Source organism: Gymnodraco acuticeps, unplaced genomic scaffold, assembly GCF_902827175.1.
Source record: "Gymnodraco acuticeps unplaced genomic scaffold, fGymAcu1.1, whole genome shotgun sequence".
In the NCBI taxonomy this organism is placed as follows: domain Eukaryota; kingdom Metazoa; phylum Chordata; class Actinopteri; order Perciformes; family Bathydraconidae; genus Gymnodraco; species Gymnodraco acuticeps.
This window is the reverse complement of record NW_022990941.1, coordinates 377,566-397,984: the sequence shown is the minus strand read 5'-3', so window position 1 is coordinate 397,984 and position 20,419 is coordinate 377,566. Positions and strand designations below refer to the sequence as shown.

Here is a 20,419-nt window from a genome sequence, read left to right as displayed (position 1 = left end):
CAACTTAAATACACATGAAACAGTTTAACAATTAACGATCCATGTGTTGCTTCAGGATACTTGTTGATCCAAACGTGGCCAGATAGCATGAGCTCACTCAGTCCTTTTGAGAATTTGGAGATCGTTCGAGGAAGAACTAAACGGTATGTTCCTTGTAAAGATCCCCCATGTAGATTCACATCCTTTAGATCACCAGAAATGAATCAAGCGTTGAGGATTATTCAAGGCTGTCATAAAATCTTTCCTTTTTTTCCCTCCTCTTCCTGCTCCACTATTTTATCCTTGGTAGTGGTAGCCGTAGTTTGATGATAGCTCAGCTCACTATCAACCACTTGGGCCTTCGTTCCCTAAAAGAAATCAGCGATGGAGACGTGGTCATCTTTAAGAACAAAAACCTGTGCTACACCAACAAAAGCCACTGGAAGAGGCTCTTCAAATCAGAAAGCCAGACTGCCACCATAGAGGAAGATGCTGATGCTGCCACATGTGGTACATTGAAATTGGTTTCCCACAACAAATTCAGCCAGATCCTCTTCGTTGATGTGTAACTTCTGATTACGCAATGCACCAACCAGATTCAATTAATGAAGTCTAATCACAAAATTGGGTAATCATACGGGAAAGATCCTTGAGATTGTTTGTTTGTTTTCAGCCCTGTTAAACAACACTTGCGACAGGAAGTGTACCGCGGACGGCTGCTGGGGTCCCGGCCCTGACATGTGTTTTGCCTGTCGAGATTACAACCGAGCTGGGCGCTGTGTTGACTCCTGCAACATCCTGGAGGGGTAAGGGAGTTTAATGCCTTTTAAGCTCTGAAATGCAGAGTTTCTTACGTTAGATAAACAAACCGTCTGAACATCAGATCCGTGCACTTTACAGTTAACTCCTTCAAAGTCCATTTTCATACCACAAGCATTTCCAGACTAGACACTGGGGATTTGTTATTGAATCAATTTCAAAGAGCAAATACGATCCAAGGTATTTTAAATTAAACCTCCAGAAGACAGAAGACAAACACTGTAGCTGAAATGGCACATTTACTCAAATCTGTTGATTTTTGCAGATCTCTGTCAAACATTTAATCTTGACATGCTTACAATTGAACTAGTGCCCTCAAAAAAGGGATTACATGTAACTTAAAACTAGGCGTGCCAGTGGTGAGAGTGTGTCAGCTTTGTTTTTGTTTTTGCAGAGAGCTGCGAGAGACTGCGGTGAATACAACCTGCATCGAGTGTCACCCTGAGTGTCATCCCATGAATGGGAGCGCGACCTGCAGTACTCCGGTACGTTTGACACAACTGAACACAAACATTATGCAGAAACTTTACTGTAGAAAAGTTTGGTGAACATTATCTATTCATCTCAAATGTCCTCAGTAAATGTCAGTCGTCCAGATTCAAAGAGAACCACAAATGAACAATTACGTAGCATGAATTCCATGGCTGGATGTTTCTCCATCAACAGCAGCTTTATTAGACCTTATTACATGGCTTAGTTGAATACTCGATTCTGATTGGTCAATTCAGAACACGTGACACGTTGTTAATACCGAACAGACAGACCGCTGTCAAGGACTTATTGACCGTTGTTAAGGACGCTCACATCTTCAGAAAGAAGTCCGGTCGATTTAACTGTATACCGTTGGGCCATGAAAAACAGCGCAGAAGTAACGGGCAGAAACCCTCCTTTTTACGCAGCGGTCCAGACATAGACATCAAACGGCAACACATATTCAGTGTGCAGTTACTTTGGCATTAGGGCAGGGATATCTAGATACTTTCCAAGGTTTGACATAATTAATTGTGCTACTTTTAAAGCAAGCAGCGATGTTTTCAAATCTGTAATCAAAAAGCTCCTCAAAAACGCAAGCAGTTCCTGCCGTTGGCTTTTCAAACTGACAAGAGACGCTCTAACTGTTTTTCAAATGTAACAGTTTGAAAAGCAAGCTGTCTGATTGTCTTTAGTTTTCCGCTGTCGTGTGATAGCAACATGGAGGATTTTAACATTAATTTTAATATATTTGGAGAGCACAGTAATTTGGAGTAATGGTTAGTGGCTGATGAGTCCCCAGTGAAGAAAAGAAAAAGACAAGAGGGACAAGAAAACAGCGGAGAAGTAACGGGCAGAAACCCTCCTTTTTACGCAGCGGTCCAGACATAGACATCAAACGGCGACACATATTCAGTGTGCAGTTCCTTTGGCATTAGGGCAGAGATATCTAGATATTTTCCAAGGTTTGACATCATGAATTGTGCTACTTTTAAAGCAAGCAGCGATGTTTTCAAATCTGTAATCAAAAAGCTCCTCAAAAACGCTATCGAAACAGTTCCTGCCGTTGCTACGTTAGTTCAAACGGTAACAACGGACTATTTTTCTTAGCGGATGCATGTCAATTTAAATCAATACAACTATTTTTTAAATCAATAAAATAATTTTCTAAATCCATAAAAGCATTTCAATTAATATTGGGATTCATAATGTTACTTTGTTGAGAATGTGGCCATGTAATAAGCGGGATAATGTGCAGCAACTTGGTCATTATGGGGAAAAGAACACATTCATGCCGATCTAGATCCCTCCGCTTCGCGTCGGGCTCCTGATCAGCCTGTCGGTGTTCTTTTCCCCATAATGACCGCGTTGCTGCACATTATCCCTTACATAATGCAGTGCAGCCACAAGACGTGTTGTGTTTGGGATGAGGGGTGTGGCTGTTTGATCTAGCTGGAGCACAGTCTACTTCTGAATGCCCATAATCTCTTCTTTGAATGAAAACAAGTTCCAACCCCTTTTTGGGTTGGTTGAAAATAACTGTAGGGAATGTAGGGTTTTATTATTGACAAGAGAAGTAGACCGTTTGAAAGAAAAGTATTGCTTTGTTGCAACAATGTTGTGCTTGCATAAAGTAAGTCCACAAATTCTGGGTGGGTTTTTATTGTCAAACATTTGCATTTTTATGAGGAAGATGTGCGCATCTAGCTTTGAGAAATTATTATTATGAGACAGGGCAGTTTACATAATATTTACTCCTCTCCTCAAGGGAGTTGTAAACATCTCAAGGTTTCTCTTTGTCTTTCAGGGATCTGGAAACTGTACTAAGTGTGCCAACTACCAGGATGGCCTGTTCTGTGTTCCTCGGTGTCCACAAGGCGTGCCAGGGGAGGACGACATGCTGGTGTGGAAATACGCAGACGAGATGAAAGTGTGCAAGCTCTGCCACAAAAACTGCACTCAGGGGTAACGACTTCCTGCAGCCCAGATGAGAACTGGCACTGCATTTATCTGTGTTGCAAACATTTGTCTGTCGTAATGTTGATGCAGTAACTTAATCCGATCCAGAAGGGTCAGCTGTGGTGCTGCTGGCACAAATTGTAGAGAAATTGGCTCCTAATATCAAGACATTTTTGCTGAGATTAGTGATGAAATTGACAATTTAGGAGGGGAAGTTAATGAAGCTTATAGTACATTTTCTAGTTTTCCCATTTACTTAACATTTTACACATCATTACATGTATTACTTAAGCTCTTTTTCTAAAGCATATCATAATTGTATAGCTTTCTAGATGCTCGTTGGTTTCCATTTGTTTGCAATGGATAGAGGTCTGCACTGCATCATATAACCGAACAAAACTAACTTTTACAGAACTGAAAGCAGATGTTATGTTCACTGACTATCAACTTTCAGCCATGGTGGTGTGTGGTTAATGGTTATCTTGGATATTGTTTCAACCAAACCTGTGTTGATTGGCTTATGTAACCATATTGTACAACCTTTTATCAAGTAAAATATGACGAAGATTTCCACAACTTGTGTTTTGACTAGTGTAGTGTTTTATAAATACAAAATTGCACTACATGTAACTCTTAGATGCACGAGTGACTGGACCCTACTAGGGTTGCAAAGGGGCGAAACATTTCCGGTACATTTCCGGAAAGTTTCCATGGGAAGTTAAGCTGGGGAATTTTGGAGATATTCGATGCAAAATTAAACAAAAAACATGACATTTCAACAGATTATTATTTATTTTTTAAAAGTAGAACAGAAGAAGTTTTAATTATTTGATTGAGCAATTATTTGTTTCATTGAAGAACGAAGACAGGAATGTTGAGTTAAATATTACTCATCCCCCCCAACCCCACTCATTAAAAAATTAACAAAAATGCACCCCCCATCCAAAAATCCCCACAAAGTCCCATTCAAAATGTTAAATGAAAAGAGCCCTCTCCCTCCACAAAGTTCCATAAAACAAAAGCAAATCTTCCTTCAAGCGATCCTCTGCATTTTGGCTAAACCCTTTCAGTCAACGGGCTCTTCCTGGGCCTCATCAACATCACACTCTGAGTCTTCCTCTGCAGTGTCACTGTCCAGCCTTGTTGAGAAAATTCCCATAAATTCCCGTTTATTCCCGTTAATTCCCGTGGAAAGTTTCCATCTTTTAAAATTCCCGGAATTTTGCAACCCTACACTCTTCCATAAGTGGGTCTAAAAGGACCCGTATTAGAATAATATGTGTTTTTATGCCATTTTTGTCATTTTGGTTAAGAGAAATGACTTGTATAATATTTAGTATTATATTTTGGTTCACATTAGAAATATCTTATATTACATTTTTCACAATTTATAATTTTAGACATTTTTTTACATTTTCAAAAAAACGTTTTGAACATATTGTCCCAAAGATCTCCACTATTCTGAGACCCTCACAGTATTCTGACAGGTATCAGATCTTGCTGTGTAAAATAATCTTCCTGAGAGGTGTCACTTGTGATGTAGTCTGTGTGGTCTACAGTGAATGTATTCCTGACATACACAGGTGATAAGAATCAAAGGTTCCCATAGGATTCCATAGAAAATGCATTTTTGACCCACTTATGGAAGCTTGGGGTAGTAATACAAAAACTACAATTTCTTAAAATGTACATTTAAAATGTGAATGGCATGATATCCAAAACATGTTTTTTGAGGAATAGCTGGAATATGAAATGATAACATTTTTTAATTACAAAGATACTTCAAGAAAACCACCTCACCCCTAAGGGTTGGGAACTGACCTCAATGGACCCCAGTTATTGATGCATTCTTGGTATTTAGTCTTGTAGGAAATTGCAGAGAGCTTGGAGGCTTTTCCTGGCAGAAGTCGTCTTTTTTGCACACAATCGATTAAATGTGTTAGGAACAGTGTTGGGTGTAACGCGTTACAAAAGTAAGGGAGTTACAGTAATATATTACTTTTTGCTGTAACGAAGTAATGTAACGCATTACTAATGAAATTTGGGCAATATATTACCCGTTACAATGCTCAGTAACGCAGTTACAACACATTTTAACCCGAAATTAAATGGTGTTTTGTTTTTTAAGAATGTACTAACATAGCGAGACATTCCGACACCAGAGACAAATTGTGTGGGTAGATTAGTAAACCTGGTGTGTTTACCCTTCAGGCTTCGCATCGGGATATTCGGGGGTGCATTGGCATGCATTGCACCCCCAGTTAAATGTTATGCACCCTCTATTCAAAAAACAGAGCGGAGCGAAAAATACAAACAACAAATTGTGTCAGGTGCGCGTGACCTGCTCCGCTGCGTGTGCATCATTTCCAAAGTGCTTCCACAGCAATGACACACATCTGTGGATAATTATTTATACGAAAATGGTTAAAGCAACCATCACTAAACGCCAGCAACACTGCATCTACTGCAGACAGTAGAAACAGGTCGGATGGGGACATCACGTTACCCTCCGTTGTGGACACTAGCTTACTCCCGCCTGACTCGCCCCCGGAGCAGCAGTCTTCGTCGCCCGAAACTACGCCGCCCCTCTGCGGCCCGCAGGTGCCAGGAGACCACGAGACCACGGCAAAACAGAGCCTGCCCAGGTATATCTAAACAAGTACCCGCCTGTACAGTGGGGTAAGGCGGTCATTTTGCAGCTCGTGGTATAAAAATAGACAATGGCTAGAATATTCATGTGAACATAGAGCCATATTCTGCCATGCCTGTAGAAATGTTGGGTCAAAAATAATGCATACAATAGCACAGATGCCTTCACCACGAATGGCTACAAAAAGATCTCATATCCCAAGCTTATCAACGAGCTAATGTTGCAGCTGAAATGTTCTCCAGGTCACAAAGTCAACCTCACATGATGATGTGATGCCAGTTTTCAAGCACAGTAAATATTCTCTTCCCAGAGTATATGATGGGACCAAGGTGATGATTTAGTACATGGTTTTAATAATACTTTTGCTTTTCAATGTTTGCCATTTCAAACCATGAGCTGGTTCAAATAATATTTGCCTTGCTTTACAATATGTTCTCATTTGTTTTATCAGCACAGTTTTTAAGCTTTTGTGCTTTTCCTTGCCACAGTCCAAATATTTCAGGATTGCACTTTTACCACACTTGAAATGTTCTGACTTGCTTGGTTTTAAAACATAACAAATGCCATAATCTGTTCATTGGGGACCATAACCTCAATGCTATTTTTCATTGCTGTTGCCGGCCACTATTGCTCATGTAAACCTACTACTGCTCTGCACCCCCTGTAATCTCAGAGGCACCCTGAGTCATTTTGTTCTGGAACCGGGCCTGTACACGGCCATATACTAAACAAACTACAGAGCCCATTCCGTGTCCTGTTATTGTTTACTTCCTGTCTGCCTTCTTCTGGTGATTTATCTGACGTCCAGCGCTCCGTCTTTTAACCTCTTTTCCTTTCTCTTTCTTGATCCTCCTTAGCAACCTTCATTATAGTTTATAGTCCTTGACAGTGGTCTGTACGACTGTATTAACAACATGTCACATGTTAAGAATTTACCATCAGAATCGAGTATTCAACTAAGCTGTGTAATACAAGTTGTTAGTAGCCTTAATGGCCTACACAGTGGTTATGCTATACCACATTGCCCTTCACTGGATGTATAATGAGCTGCACTTAACTACATTTCAGCATTTAAAATACCTAGCCATTCTTTTGCGGTTATTTTGGTGAAAGTAACTCAAAAGTAATATAAAAGTAGTGTAACTCATTACATTTCAGAGACAGTAATATAATGTAACGTATTACTTTCAAAAGACAGTAATAAGTAATATGTAATCTATTACATTTTGGAAGTAACTTGCCCAACACTGGTTAAGAAAAATAATTTGGCTGGCAGGGATACAAAAAAACGTGTGGAGACTGATTGCAAAGCCTTTCAAGGATTGTTTTAGCATCATATCGTAAACAATGGACTCATAATGACCCGGTGATTCTGCAGTGTGAAATAGAAATGATAGTATATATTCAAACTTTTTTGCATTGATTTCTTTACAGTTGCAGTGGGCCTGGTCTTCAAGGCTGCCAGAATAAAAGGTGAGTAAATATAGTAACACTGATGCTGAAGGATAAACTAAGTTAGGCATTCTCATCTCTCATCTCTCCTTCTCTCCTTGTTTATTGAATTTGTAAATGTGCTCTGTTTTCCCTGCGTTGTTAAATGAGCTCCCACCTGTCTCTCGGCAGCTCTGGCCTCTCCATGATCGCGGCTGGTGTTGTCGGTGGGCTGCTGGCTGTTCTTATTGCAGGCCTGTCTGTGTTTGTGTTGATGCGCCGACGCCACATCAAGAGGAAGAGAACGATGCGCAGACTTCTGCAAGAGAGAGAGGTGAGATGAGGGGACTGAGTCACCACTCTTGTAGAGACATCAAGCTGTCGAGAGGAGCAGCTTTGATCATTTACAGTCAAACAAGCCTGATTTATGCTGAGACGGTTATTTTTACCCATCGTCCTTTGCTTGTAAGGGCAAGTGCAGGCATCTGTTTCAAATGATATATACAGTATGGGACTTTTCTCAATGTTTAATTTTTGTTTAAAGACTCCCTATTGCTGTTTGTGAGACTGTATATCCTTCCTTTCCAGTTGGTTGAACCCCTAACTCCTAGTGGAGAAGCACCAAACCAGGCTCTGTTGCGAATCCTGAAGGAACCCGAATTCAAGAAACTCAAAGTGCTGGGCTCAGGAGCCTTTGGTACAGTTTACAAGGTAATAACACTTTTCATGCTGGTTTTTGTCTCCAATCACCTTTTTGTCAAAATTCGGCACCAGCGTCAAGCTTTATTAGAGCTGGAGCCGAGCAGTTCTGCATGTGCCAAGTTTACATAACCAACACCCGTCACTGTTTTCGCTCATCTACATCTGTTGTCAATTTTTTAATTAAAAGACACATTTCTAACTTGCCAGATCATGCATGAGTGACTCCACTCAGTGTACATATACTTATTAATCTCATCAGGATATGTGTTTACACAGTGACATTGTGGGGACTAACTTGTCACACAGAGACAAAAGATTGATCTCTACTAAGTTTTCTTTTAGGGTTGATTTAAGGTTAATCTTTGGGTAAATCTGCAGAGGGAACATTGAAATAAACCCAATATTCAGTACAAAAACAAGTGAGTGCGTGAGCTTTTTAATGATTAAGAGCCATTTCAGTTTTAGACCTTGAGGGACAATTTGTAAAGTAAGGACATTCAAATGGCTATTTGAGTGTTAAGATTTGGTTATAGGAAAAAGGTTGGAATAAGGACTAGGCATTTAGTTAAAGATAGTCAGTGTTGGAAGAAGTCAAACTACCAATTTCGCACTCTTTTAATTTGAATTCATAGTTCTGCATTCATTCATTTTCTTAAGTAGAATATCATAAAAGATAGCATGATAATGTAGTTTGAGGTTTTAAAAGTAATTAAGCCATTTGGGGCGAGTCGCTGTTGAATATTACGTATGATTGTATTACTTTATTTAGGTCAACTACATGAAGTGGAGTCAAAAGTATTATAGTACACTGAAATGAAAGATGAAAGTAGCATAAATAGATGTACCTTAAAGTAAAGCTCAGTTATTGAGTAAATGTGCTTTTCCCACTCCTGGCAGGGTTTAATTTGAGCAATACATGAGCGTCACTGTTTGTACATTTTACTGTACATTTGCATGTTTGCACTTGAGTTCAGTTGATGATTCAAGTGTAATAAAGCCTGAAAAATAACAAAATGTGTCCATACAGGGCCTGTGGGTTCCAGAGGGAGAGGATGTGAAGATCCCTGTGGCCATCAAGGTTTTGAGAGAGGCTACTTCACCAAAGGCAAACAAAGAGATCTTGGACGTAGGTGTACTGATTCATGTGGTACATTTTGTAACTCTACGCTTACTGTAATACTGAGTCAGAACCAAAACAGCCATTCATTTAAAAATACATTTCCAAGAATACTACAGTGTGTGCTACTGGTAGGAGAAGAAATGTTAAGTCAAAAAGTCTGTGCACATTATCACAATATAATAAAATATAATGCTCAGAAGTCGGAAGTAGTTGATTAATATGAGAATAATTGCTTCCAGATGTCAAATGAATAGAAGGGCCTCCTGTAATACATAGCACATGCAACTTTAATTTAAATGTAAGACTTCCTATTTTCTTTGTATTAGAGAACGTGTCAAGTTTCTACAAAGTGACCTGTTACTGGCCTGTAAGGAAATGAGATGAATTCATTGGAGGACTGTGGTGGGCGTTGCTTTGTAACCCAAGGCAGAGGTGTTCTGGAAAGGAATGTAGATCTGTAGCCGCACTGAGAGAGCAGCCGGCATTATGATAACTGATGAATGTGCATCTTAAATACTGTGATTTTGGCTCATGTTTCTCAGTCACTGTACATCTGGAAGTTGAAACAGACAAACGCGTCCTCTGAACCTTTTGCCTTGGGGGCAGAGGCGTGTTTTTTAAATTACAGGGCTCCTAATAATAAAGTGGCTATGTACTGAACAATGTTCGTACTGTAAGAGTCCTGTGGATAATGTTTGGGGTACATTTAATGTACTCAAGGCAGGAGTTCTCCTTAATAAAGCTAAGTTTAAGTGCTGTTTGCATGGTTTGGAGGAAGCCTGTTGATGGTGGCCTGCGAGGATTATCCCCATGGTTCTTTCTTTAATTCGCTTTTCTGTTATGGTGACTGAGAGTTTCCACTTGCAGCTGAGCCACATAAAATATGCTTGGCTGGTTATGACTGCTGCTAAGACACTTATCACCAAACACTGGACATTTAAACAAATGTCATGTTTCTTATGCTATCAGTTTTTTCATTGAAGATGGAAACGGCTGTGCGAAGTATTTCTGAAACAGACAATTTATTCGTAGCTATTTTTAAAATAATATGAATTGTTTCCTTTTTAGATCTAGATAAGGGGGTTGTTTTTTTTGTTAGTTTCACCTGACTGCTTCCAATTTATATAATGCATTCAATGAAAAAATATCTCACTGTGCCCCACAGGAGGCTTATGTGATGGCCAGTGTGGAGCACCCCCACGTGTGTCGTCTGCTCGGCATCTGCCTGACCTCCACAGTGCAGCTCGTCACTCAGCTGATGCCGTACGGCTGCCTGCTGGACTATGTCAAAGAGAACAAGGACAATATTGGCTCCCAGTACCTGCTCAACTGGTGTGTGCAGATAGCCAAGGTGAGAGAAAAGCTTGTAAAGGCATCAACTTACATAGGGGGTGGGGGGGGTCTGTTAAAAAGTTACATTGAGCTTTACTTGCAAACACAAAACAGTTTATCCCGTCTCTATGTCTACCATATATGATAAAAACGAAATAAGTGGTTTTTGTTGCAGGGCAAGTTTTGTTTTGGCAACTGCTAGAAAGAAATACTGTTGACTGCTATGATGTATTTGTTTATGATGACAGGTTAATCAAGAGAGCCCTTTTATATCTTGGATCACGTCTGATCAAGCAATGTTTACATGCCATATCAGACAGCTTTTGAAAAAGAGAACTGCGCTTATGTAACAACTTGTACTCTATCGTTTGTTTGACTAAAGGGTATGAACTACCTGGAGGAGCGCCGCTTAGTACACCGTGACTTGGCAGCGAGAAATGTTTTGGTGAAAACTCCTCAACATGTCAAGATCACCGACTTTGGTCTGGCCAAACTCCTCAACGCAGACGAGAAAGAGTACCATGCAGATGGGGGAAAGGTCGGTGTCTGTCTGCCATAATAATTTCCAAAAAAATGTAATGCATCCACAAAAAGGAGTGCTGTGAAAAATTGTATATTACACATTTGTAGTTTTGCTCTAGATTGTAGCTATTGTAAAAGCTCTGTCACAGAGAAGAGACATGACAACAGAAATGTTCCTTCTCTTAAAGATGTTTCTTTGTGAGACTGAAAGCAATATTTTCCACAAAGAAAATATGTAGTGTGTGTTAGTTTGTAAATACAGCGGTACCTACATTATAGACATTCTGTAGCGTCAATAATGTAATGGTTTCACAATATTATCATACATCCCAAATATTTGTATTATTTTGCTGTATTTTGTGACACAAACTAATCAAATCCATTGCTACAATTGAAATCTATTATGTCCAGATAAAAAGGGGATTTTTGTATGTTAGACTTTCTGTCCCCAGAGTCAGAACTAAACATGGTAAAGCAGCGTTCAGTTATTATGCTCCAAATATCTGGAACAAACTCCCAGAAACCTGCAGGTCCGCTGCAACTCTGACTACTTTTAAATCCAGGCTGAAGACTTTTCTTTTTGTCGCTGCTTTTAATTGAACTATTCATATCTTAGACTGCACTGTAACTTTTATCCATGTACTTTTTTCTTTTAATGTTTATGTTATTAGCTTTTCTTTTTAATGACTGATTTTAAATGCCATTTTCTTAATCTCTTTCATTTTTTGTAAAGCACTTTGAATTGCCTTGTGTTGAAAAGTGCTATATAAATAAACTTGCCTTGCCTTGCCTTGCCTTGCAATTCACCACCACTAGGTGACAGTGTAGTTACTTGTAGTATGTGTTATAGACAGTGATTGATTTCAGTTCAACAACAATTCCTTCTACTAATGAATTGATGGCATTAATCTTGCCAGCAAAAATAATCTGATGCAGCACCGTGCTGTATTCATAACAGCATTTTTTTTAATGTTAATGATCTAGTGAAGTCTATTGTCCAAATGTAATCAAAGGCACATTAGGGGGGCATTTTTATATTATTATAGCCTTTTTGGAAGGTGGCAGATGAAAAATATAACGTCACTTTGTTTTGTTCTGCAGGTACCAATAAAATGGATGGCTCTTGAATCTATCCAGAACCGAACATACACACACCAGAGTGACGTATGGAGTTATGGTGAGTCTTTACGTGGAGAACACATGCTCTGCCTCTAACCCAGTGAGGCATTAACACTGCTTGTGATGCAGACGGAGCTCGGGTCGTTGTGAAACTTCAGATATATAAAACAGCTGTGCTTCTATACTCCTGAGTTTTGGTGACAGTCTCACTGGAGAAATATTTATTCATTGCCAAATAAAGAGCTTAAACAGCAAAGGCAGTATTGAAGCTAGGATGTTGTTTTTGGATCTGTCAACATTTCAAAACAGAAATTGAGAACATCTTGATAGCATCTGTGAGTTTTAGGACGCAGGTAACACACCTACACAGCAGCAGTCTCAAATGGACAATAACAGAACAGAAGGGATTGTTGCCACAACCCACGTTAGTATTTCTTCCAGCACCAGCAGCACAGGTGCCAACACACTGAACAGCTTTGGAGTCAGCCTCCAAATCTTCTTTCCCCGAGGGTTTTGATGATGCCTTCCGCTCAATATGGCGAAAGCATCAACAGATCCTGGCAGAAGTGACAAGCTTCCTTTCCTCCTTTTCCCCCTTCCTCAGTTCCTCCAACACAGATATGCATCCTGCTAACTCCCACTCCTGCAAGCAGAGCCAATTTGTCAACATAGTTATTTTGATTCTGTGTGATATTTGGGAAGCTTGCATCCTGTCATTCTCATTTTCTCTCTTTTATCGGGTGCCATACAAAGTGAATGACATCTCAACACACTGACATATACCAACTGTCCTCCTCTCTGTAGGCGTAACAGTTTGGGAGCTGATGACATTTGGGAGCAAACCGTATGATGGGATTCCAGCCAATGAAATAGCCGGGGTCCTGGAGAAAGGCGAGCGACTACCTCAACCTCCAATCTGTACCATCGACGTCTACATGATCATGGTGAAATGTAAGTGTAATGGGCTATGTTTAAAACCATTGTTTAAGGCAAGGCAAGGCAAGGCAAGTTTATTTATATAGCACTTTTCAACACAAGGCAATTCAAAGTGCTTTACAAAAAATGAAAGAGATTAAGAAAATGGCATTTAAAATCAGTCATTAAAAAGAAAAGCTAATAAAATAAACATTAAAAGAAAAAAATACATGGCAGTCAATTAAACATTAAAAGAAAAAAGTACATGGATAAAAGTTACAGTGCAGTCTAAGATATGAATAGTTCAATTAAAAGCAGCGACAAAAAGAAAAGTCTTCAGCCTGGATTTAAAAGTAGTCAGAGTTGCAGCGGACCTGCAGGTTTCTGGGAGTTTGTTCCAGATATTTGGAGCATAATAACTGAATGCTGCTTTACCATGTTTAGTTCTGACTCTGGGGACAGAAAGCTGACCAGTCCCTGAAGACCTGAGAGATCTGGATGGTTCATAATTTAGCAGGAGGTCAGAAATGTATTTTGGGCCTAAACCATTCAGTGCTTTATAAACCAGCAGCAGTATTTAGAAATCTATTCTTTGACACACAGGAAGCCAGTGTAAAGACTTCAGAACAGGAGTGATGTGATCCACTTTCTTAGTGTTAGTGAGGACTCGAGCAGCAGCGTTCTGAATCAGCTGCAGCTTCCTAATAGATTTTTTAGTGAGACCTGTGAAGACACCATTGCAGTAGTCGAGTCTACTGAAGATAAAAGCATGGACAAGTTTTTCCAAATCCTGCTGTGACATTAGTCTTTTAATCTTAGATATATTCTTTAGGTGATAGTAGGCTCATTTAGTAACTGTTTTAATGTGACTGTTGAAACTCACTTTTAATAGTGTATTCACATGATATATACCTTTTTGAATCAGATTCTACAGGTCAAATGTCAGTTTTATATTATTTCCTTGTCTAATGAGGATATTTGCTGATGCGTGTGTACAGGTTGGATGATTGATGCGGACAGCCGACCACGTTTCCGGGAACTTATAGCTGAGTTTACAAAAATGGCACGGGATCCTTCTCGATATCTGGTCATTCAGGTAGGATTTCACATCACATCTTTAGTCACAGTTTATTTGTCTTTGGATAAAACCATTGTACACCAAGCTAACTAGCTACATGTTATTTTCTATCCCAGGGCGATGATCGCATGCATCTACCGAGTCCTTCAGAAAATAAATTGTACCGCAGCCTGATCAGCGGAGATGGCATGGAGGACGCTGTGGATGCTGACGAGTACTTGGTGCCACAACATGGCTTCTTCAGCAGCCCGAGCACCTCCATCACCCCGCTGCTTCACTCCACAGTAAGCTACTTCCTATTAAAAAGTCCCAATCAAAGGTTGTGGAAAAGGTGTATCTATGTGTATCTATCTCTCAGGCTCAGGTGTCATCAGGTGTCAGGTGTCAGGTGTCAATAGCTGAGAAAATTATGCATCCTGGCACAAACAAAACTAAAATGGGATTTAGTCAATGCCACTGCTGATATATCAGAAAAATCTTTCAGAGATGAATCCTTTCTGCTTTGTGGTCGGGTATTTTAAATGCAAAACTAATGGTATAATGTAGACATTTCTCACTTTATAAAGCCTCTAAAAACCTTACAAATCTAAAGCTGCTGAAACCACTGGTCCAATTCAAAAATGTTAATGCATTTCAGGCCAGAAGAGTGATTTTTTTTGTTGGTAAAAGTATTTTAGGCAAACAACCATGTACTGGCCAGAAAAATAGTTATTTCGCAAATGGCCTCTGAGTCACTCATGGTGAAGACTGACTACTGCATGTGTATGTGAAAGGTGGAGTAGTTTCACTGAAATGCATACACATACATTGTGAAAATACACAGATTTGAAAATACTAAGCTACAATTAGTTGCATTAAGCTATTATATATGTTACCTGATCCACCACATTTACTTCTATTCATATAATGGTTTTACATATATTTGAGATCCAGAATATTATCACAATATTGTCCTGAGTACGTTTTCAGTCAATACAGAGTTAACTGTAAATGTAATGATACGCAGATACCTTTACATACACACACAACGAGTCACTCACATTGACCTTTTATCCTATCGAAACAGTGCAAGAAGAGTAGCTTACCAGATGCTACGGGGGAATGATTACATTTCTTAGAAAAACAGCAGCAATAATTCTTGATTAAGAAATTGCACCACTTGCACCAGCAGTGCACATTTTACCGACATGCAGTCAACTGTTTGACATTTTAATTGTGCTACTTTAGCAGTGTTTTGGGAAATGGGGTTTCTGCATAAATCATTACCCTGAGAGACGGAGTGGAAATAAACTCAGTAAATTTGTCAGCTTGTTGGAAGTAATTAGCTTTCACATGAAACAGACCACTGACAGTTAAACTGAATCCAGGGGATCGAACAGCAACAGTCAAACTGATTGACCTTAAGTTAAATTCAAGCAGGTAGTTGAACCCTGCTCATATTCTGTTTAACTGTGACCAGAGGGACCATTTCTCCACTTCCTGACCCCTACCCACTCATCCTCATCATCTTCCCCTCTCCCACATTTCGTCCCTGCTGCCCTTTGATTGATGAGAACTGAAAAGGAGAACTCTTCTACCTCAGGTTCAGTGAAGGCCATGCGTAGGTCTGGCTCTCATACCTGGGAACATTGCCCGCACTGACAGCCTGGTTAGCCGATACAAACTTTAAAGTGTGATTACCTTTGCAGGCACCTTTTAAAAATCTGCGTCCAATAAAAGCTCAGCCGAGGCCTGCTTTTGTAATATCACATGGTCCACTGTGGTCAAGTTTTTTTTACAGATGGTTGCTCCTTCGGCGTGTTTAATTTCCTTTTCTTGTTGAAAGTAATTGCATCGCCACAGCTGTCACTTTGTTCTCTGTATTCGCCCGGTTACCATGGTTTTAACACCATTCACAGTCCTTTCACTGGAGGATATGACAGACACAACAAAGCTGGTGAGATTGCCTGAATGAATATGAATCGGCTTGGCGGACGTTTATTTCGATCCTCATCAGCTTGTACAGCGATGACAGCTGTGGTTTCTCTGGTACCATAAAAACACATTATTATCACTTTTCAAAGGGAAGTAAACGTCCCCTGGGAGGCTTTAAAATAAACCACAGTGACCGAAAGTAAATATTTGCATAATTTAAAATGAGCACTATCTTTGGAGTATGCATTGCAGCTGATAATGCCTGTCCATTTAAATGGTAAAACTTTCTTCACTTAAAGTCTACTTTATGGTGCACAGAGGCTTATTAAAATGTGTGATGGATGTATTAAAAAAAAATCTTGCTCTGCATTTAAAGTGGTGTCATCATGAGATATTAATCAATGTCTATGTTCATTTACAGAGCCTCAACAGTAGCATTGGAACGTGCCACGGCAGAAATGGCATATTGGTAAGACGAAATCAATCATTTTGAACTTAGAGCAAATTGATTTCCTCTTTGTATTATTTCCTTTTTGAGTTTTATGCACCACAGCCCTAAAAATGTCCTTCATTTGTTGTAGAATGGATTCCCGAGCAGAGATGGCAGCATGGTCCTCCGATATATTCCTGACCCCACAGACAAACTTTTAGATGACGCCTTCCTACCATCTCCAGGCAAGTATCCTCTAACTTCAAAACGCTTCAGTGGCACCACTATTTTATGTATGTAAAGTGAATCTCAGTGAGAAAGTGGGCCATCTAGTGGACAAGGTGCTGTACTTATTGCACCGCAAACTTCTTTAGTACCGGTGGATGCAGTTGAGGGATGAAATTAATAGTGGCAGAATTAAGGCTGTACTCTTGACCACAACAACATATATTATCATCTATGTATTAGCAACAGTACCACCTTATTTATATTTTTCTAAATTCCATACAGGTTGTTTTTTTGACTCGTTGAGAGCACTAGCACTAGTCGGCAACCTTTTAGTACACACAAGCTTTGCAATTCTCATTGTTCTTTTGATGTCATAAGAATGTACTTCTTAGATAAACATAGCTCATAAATGCAATGCTTTTCGAGAGCTCTAAACTTCCTTGAGTGAACCATTAGGGAGACCTTTCAGAACCTATGCTCCTCAAAAATGTATTGACCCCTGATATAAGTAAAGCAAATGTACTTCTCACTGTGATAAGCTGGTTGCCTATAGCATGTTTAAAGTATTTTGTAAACCTGGTACTCAAATGTTTTTAGTATTGCCCTTCAATTGCAAGAGCCATATTTCTAAGAGATTGTTCAAAATCAATGCAGACAAGAGGCATAGACATCCCTATTTAATAGTTATAGCCCTTGTAATAATGAAGCTTCACAATCACTTGATGCTGCATTTCCCATAACGTGTCTTAATAGGCATTCACTTGTTTTAAAAGTCATGCCCATATATTACACAGAATACATTATATAAATGTTTTGACAGTTTCTGTCTGAAAGTTTGGAAATCAATCTGCAAACGTTTTGGTTTGACAATGATCCGCAGTGATTTAATGACTTGCAGTTAATGGTCTGAAACATACCACCATTACAGTATGTTCTGCACATTTAATAAATGACCTGCTATTTTCTAAGCTGTGTGTACACTTAATGAGAACCTATCAAGTGTTGTTGCTAATGTCACTGACTTTCTTACAGAATACATGAACCAGAACGGAGTCTCTGATGTGATGAATCCCATCTACCAGCACCCGGGTCCTCCTCGCACCATGCTGCCCACCATCTCCTCAGACGACACAGAGTCAGAGTACCTGAACTGCTTTAAAAACGAGGCGACTGGACCCGAGTATCTGAACGAAATCCCGCTCCAAGCCACCCGCCCACTCCACTCGAATGGAACGGTCCACAGCGTTCAGAAATACCAGCCACAGAATAGCATGGACAACCCGGATTATCAATACGATTTCACTCCCGCCTTCAAGACCCACGCCAACGGACACATCCCAGCGGCGGAGAACGCAGAGTATCTGGGCCCAGACTGAAGTCTTATTGGATACAGACAATACGTTTCCTGTTCCATTAAGGAAAGGCATTGATGTCTTGGATGGGAAAACATAGCTAAGTGGTACCATCAATTATCATTTATGTTAAGTGACACTTGGCTGAGCTTTCCGTGTTGTTTGCATGCAGCCACACAAAGCCCCTCTCGTTCCAAAGAGTTGTTCTTACTACAAATGACTTTTTCTTGATGAAAATGGCACTCGTACAGGACTCAGTTAACCTGAGAGTTGCTGGAAGAAAAGCGCTTCGTTCATCTGTTGTAACCCCTGTCAGAAAGTAAAAATCACGTTTGAATGTTATGCACCAAATGCTGCAAGTGATCCTAATGTGTCAGTGGAGGCAGAAGCTCTACTGCAAACAACAGCAACTGGCAGCTCAACCCCAACAAAAACCTAAGGTACATGTGTTGCAGAAACATTGGTTATATACGCAAGGGACACAGTGGTGCGCTCACTTGACACTGAAGTGAAGGCTTAGAGCGTTTCTCTGGGGCGACGGTAAGACGATTAAAGGGTTTTAAGAGTAAAATGCTGGCTGGACTGTTGGGGACCTCGGAGGCCTGACGACACTCATCCTGAGGGATGTGCAAAGAGGAAAACAAAATGTTGCAATGTACAGAATGTATAGTCAGTTTAAATGGGAAACTGGTGAAAAGTTTAAATATGTTACTTTTATGGTCTAAGACAGTTCTGTATGAACTTAAAATGGGTTGCTTCCTCATTTAGATGGAAACAAAAGAGTGTGATATCGCACAAACTATAAAAATAATGTAACGGTAAATAGCAATTGCTATTGTTGTATTTACACATCTGTGTTTACAGTAGCTGTTGGAAACTAGCAGGACCTCTGTGGCATGGGCCATATTTATGTGAACCCAAAAAGTGAAAATCTGAGCTTTTTATCAGTATCGCACTTTAGTGTGTGTGCTTGTAAAATGTTTTACTTGGGAAGCTACAGTAAAAAGTAAAGGGAATAAAACCACCTCTGTTCAAATGCATATCAATAGTTGTACTTTGTGTATGTTATATTTGTCCACTGCTATATTTGTCCAAATGCTGTTAGAACTGTCTTAGGTCATGTCAGTAATGTGTTTAAATTTTAGATTAGAAGTGTTTCCCTGTAAACGTGAGTTGTTTTACAGACTATGAATAGTTTCATGTCTGGTCAGAAACAAATATTTGTTCTGATGTATCTATTTTATTACCTGGAGACTTGTCTTTGTTTGAATTTCTTTTTTAACAAAAGTGTATACAGTTGTTTCACGCCGGGTGTTGACACCATATCTATGAATTTGCTCTTAGCTTTTAAGTCTTGTAGTCTTGCAAGAGCATTACATTTGCAAATATTCTTCCTAGTTTTAAAGGAAAATATTATTGTAGCAACATGAAAGCCTACTTTTGCAGATTTTACACAGGTACATGTACAGAAAACAGAGATTATACTGTAATATACCCCAAAATAGTCACCTATAATTTATACACAGGGTTGTCACATCATACGTGAATATGCACTTATTCCTGAATTGTGATCATATCATTCAAAGGTGAACATGAATAAATCTTTTTTCTATGGAAATACCATTTGTCTGTTTTCTTTTCCCATAGCTTTAAAAAGTATATGGCGTGACACAGGAAGAAGGACTTGTGATCCCAGTGATTTACTTCTACTCAGTCTTTTTTTAGTAGCAATTTGATGAAACACTCTTAGCAGATAATAAGCATCTTTTTCCAATAAACAGATCGAAGGTGGTGTTTGCATTGATGTTGTTTAATCTCCTAAAATATGGTAATGCCTGCAGTGTTTAAGACTTAAGAAACTACAATAAATTAAAATGTTGACCTGAGTGGGAATTAGTAGATGAATCACTTTGATTCATCTATTATAATGAGTTAAGAGCTCAGGATTTCTGAAACATGTTTTAACTGTAGAGTCAAAGATGATAAAATCGAGTACGGGGTTAGAAATTGGCTTTTTAAGTTTATATTTTAGTTTCGCAAGTTTTAGAGATGTTTGAGTTGGTTTCTAATCCTGCGTATTTCTTAACAACATCTATTGTGTTTGATTAAATAAGCACACATCAAAGTGAGGGGGGAAATGATTCATAGTTAATCATTAATTAGCCTTATTGAATCCAACAAAAATAAATGTCTAAATGTTTTTAAATGCAATTGACCTGCTTCATCAGGACTGATGGCTGTGCTTTGATCAGATTTGACAATTTCCACCACACTTTAAGCAGACAAACAGAAACAAGGAAGGTGTGTTCACAGTAAAAAGAGCGCATATCAAACTTGTTGTTTTATGTATTTTTTGATTTCATATTAAGATTTGGATATAATGGTTTTTTTTGCATTA

General features: G+C 39.3%; 1 protein-coding gene across 1 annotated transcript in view; it reads left to right on the top strand.

Moving 5' to 3' along the window:
• egfra (epidermal growth factor receptor a (erythroblastic leukemia viral (v-erb-b) oncogene homolog, avian)) overlaps positions 1–18,045 on the top strand; it is a 42,052-nt gene extending 24,007 nt beyond the window's left edge. The window contains exons 11-28 of the mRNA XM_034234744.1: positions 56–143; positions 290–489; positions 653–785; positions 1,193–1,283; positions 3,077–3,234; positions 7,313–7,351; positions 7,502–7,643; positions 7,898–8,020; positions 9,039–9,137; positions 10,297–10,482; positions 10,846–11,001; positions 12,087–12,162; positions 12,909–13,055; positions 14,018–14,115; positions 14,214–14,381; positions 16,433–16,480; positions 16,593–16,686; positions 17,702–18,045. Coding sequence (XP_034090635.1) covers positions 56–143; positions 290–489; positions 653–785; positions 1,193–1,283; positions 3,077–3,234; positions 7,313–7,351; positions 7,502–7,643; positions 7,898–8,020; positions 9,039–9,137; positions 10,297–10,482; positions 10,846–11,001; positions 12,087–12,162; positions 12,909–13,055; positions 14,018–14,115; positions 14,214–14,381; positions 16,433–16,480; positions 16,593–16,686; positions 17,702–18,045 — 2,390 coding nt within the window. The remainder of the gene's footprint in view (positions 1–55; positions 144–289; positions 490–652; positions 786–1,192; positions 1,284–3,076; positions 3,235–7,312; positions 7,352–7,501; positions 7,644–7,897; positions 8,021–9,038; positions 9,138–10,296; positions 10,483–10,845; positions 11,002–12,086; positions 12,163–12,908; positions 13,056–14,017; positions 14,116–14,213; positions 14,382–16,432; positions 16,481–16,592; positions 16,687–17,701) is intronic.
• Positions 18,046–20,419: the final 2,374 nt, after the last annotated feature.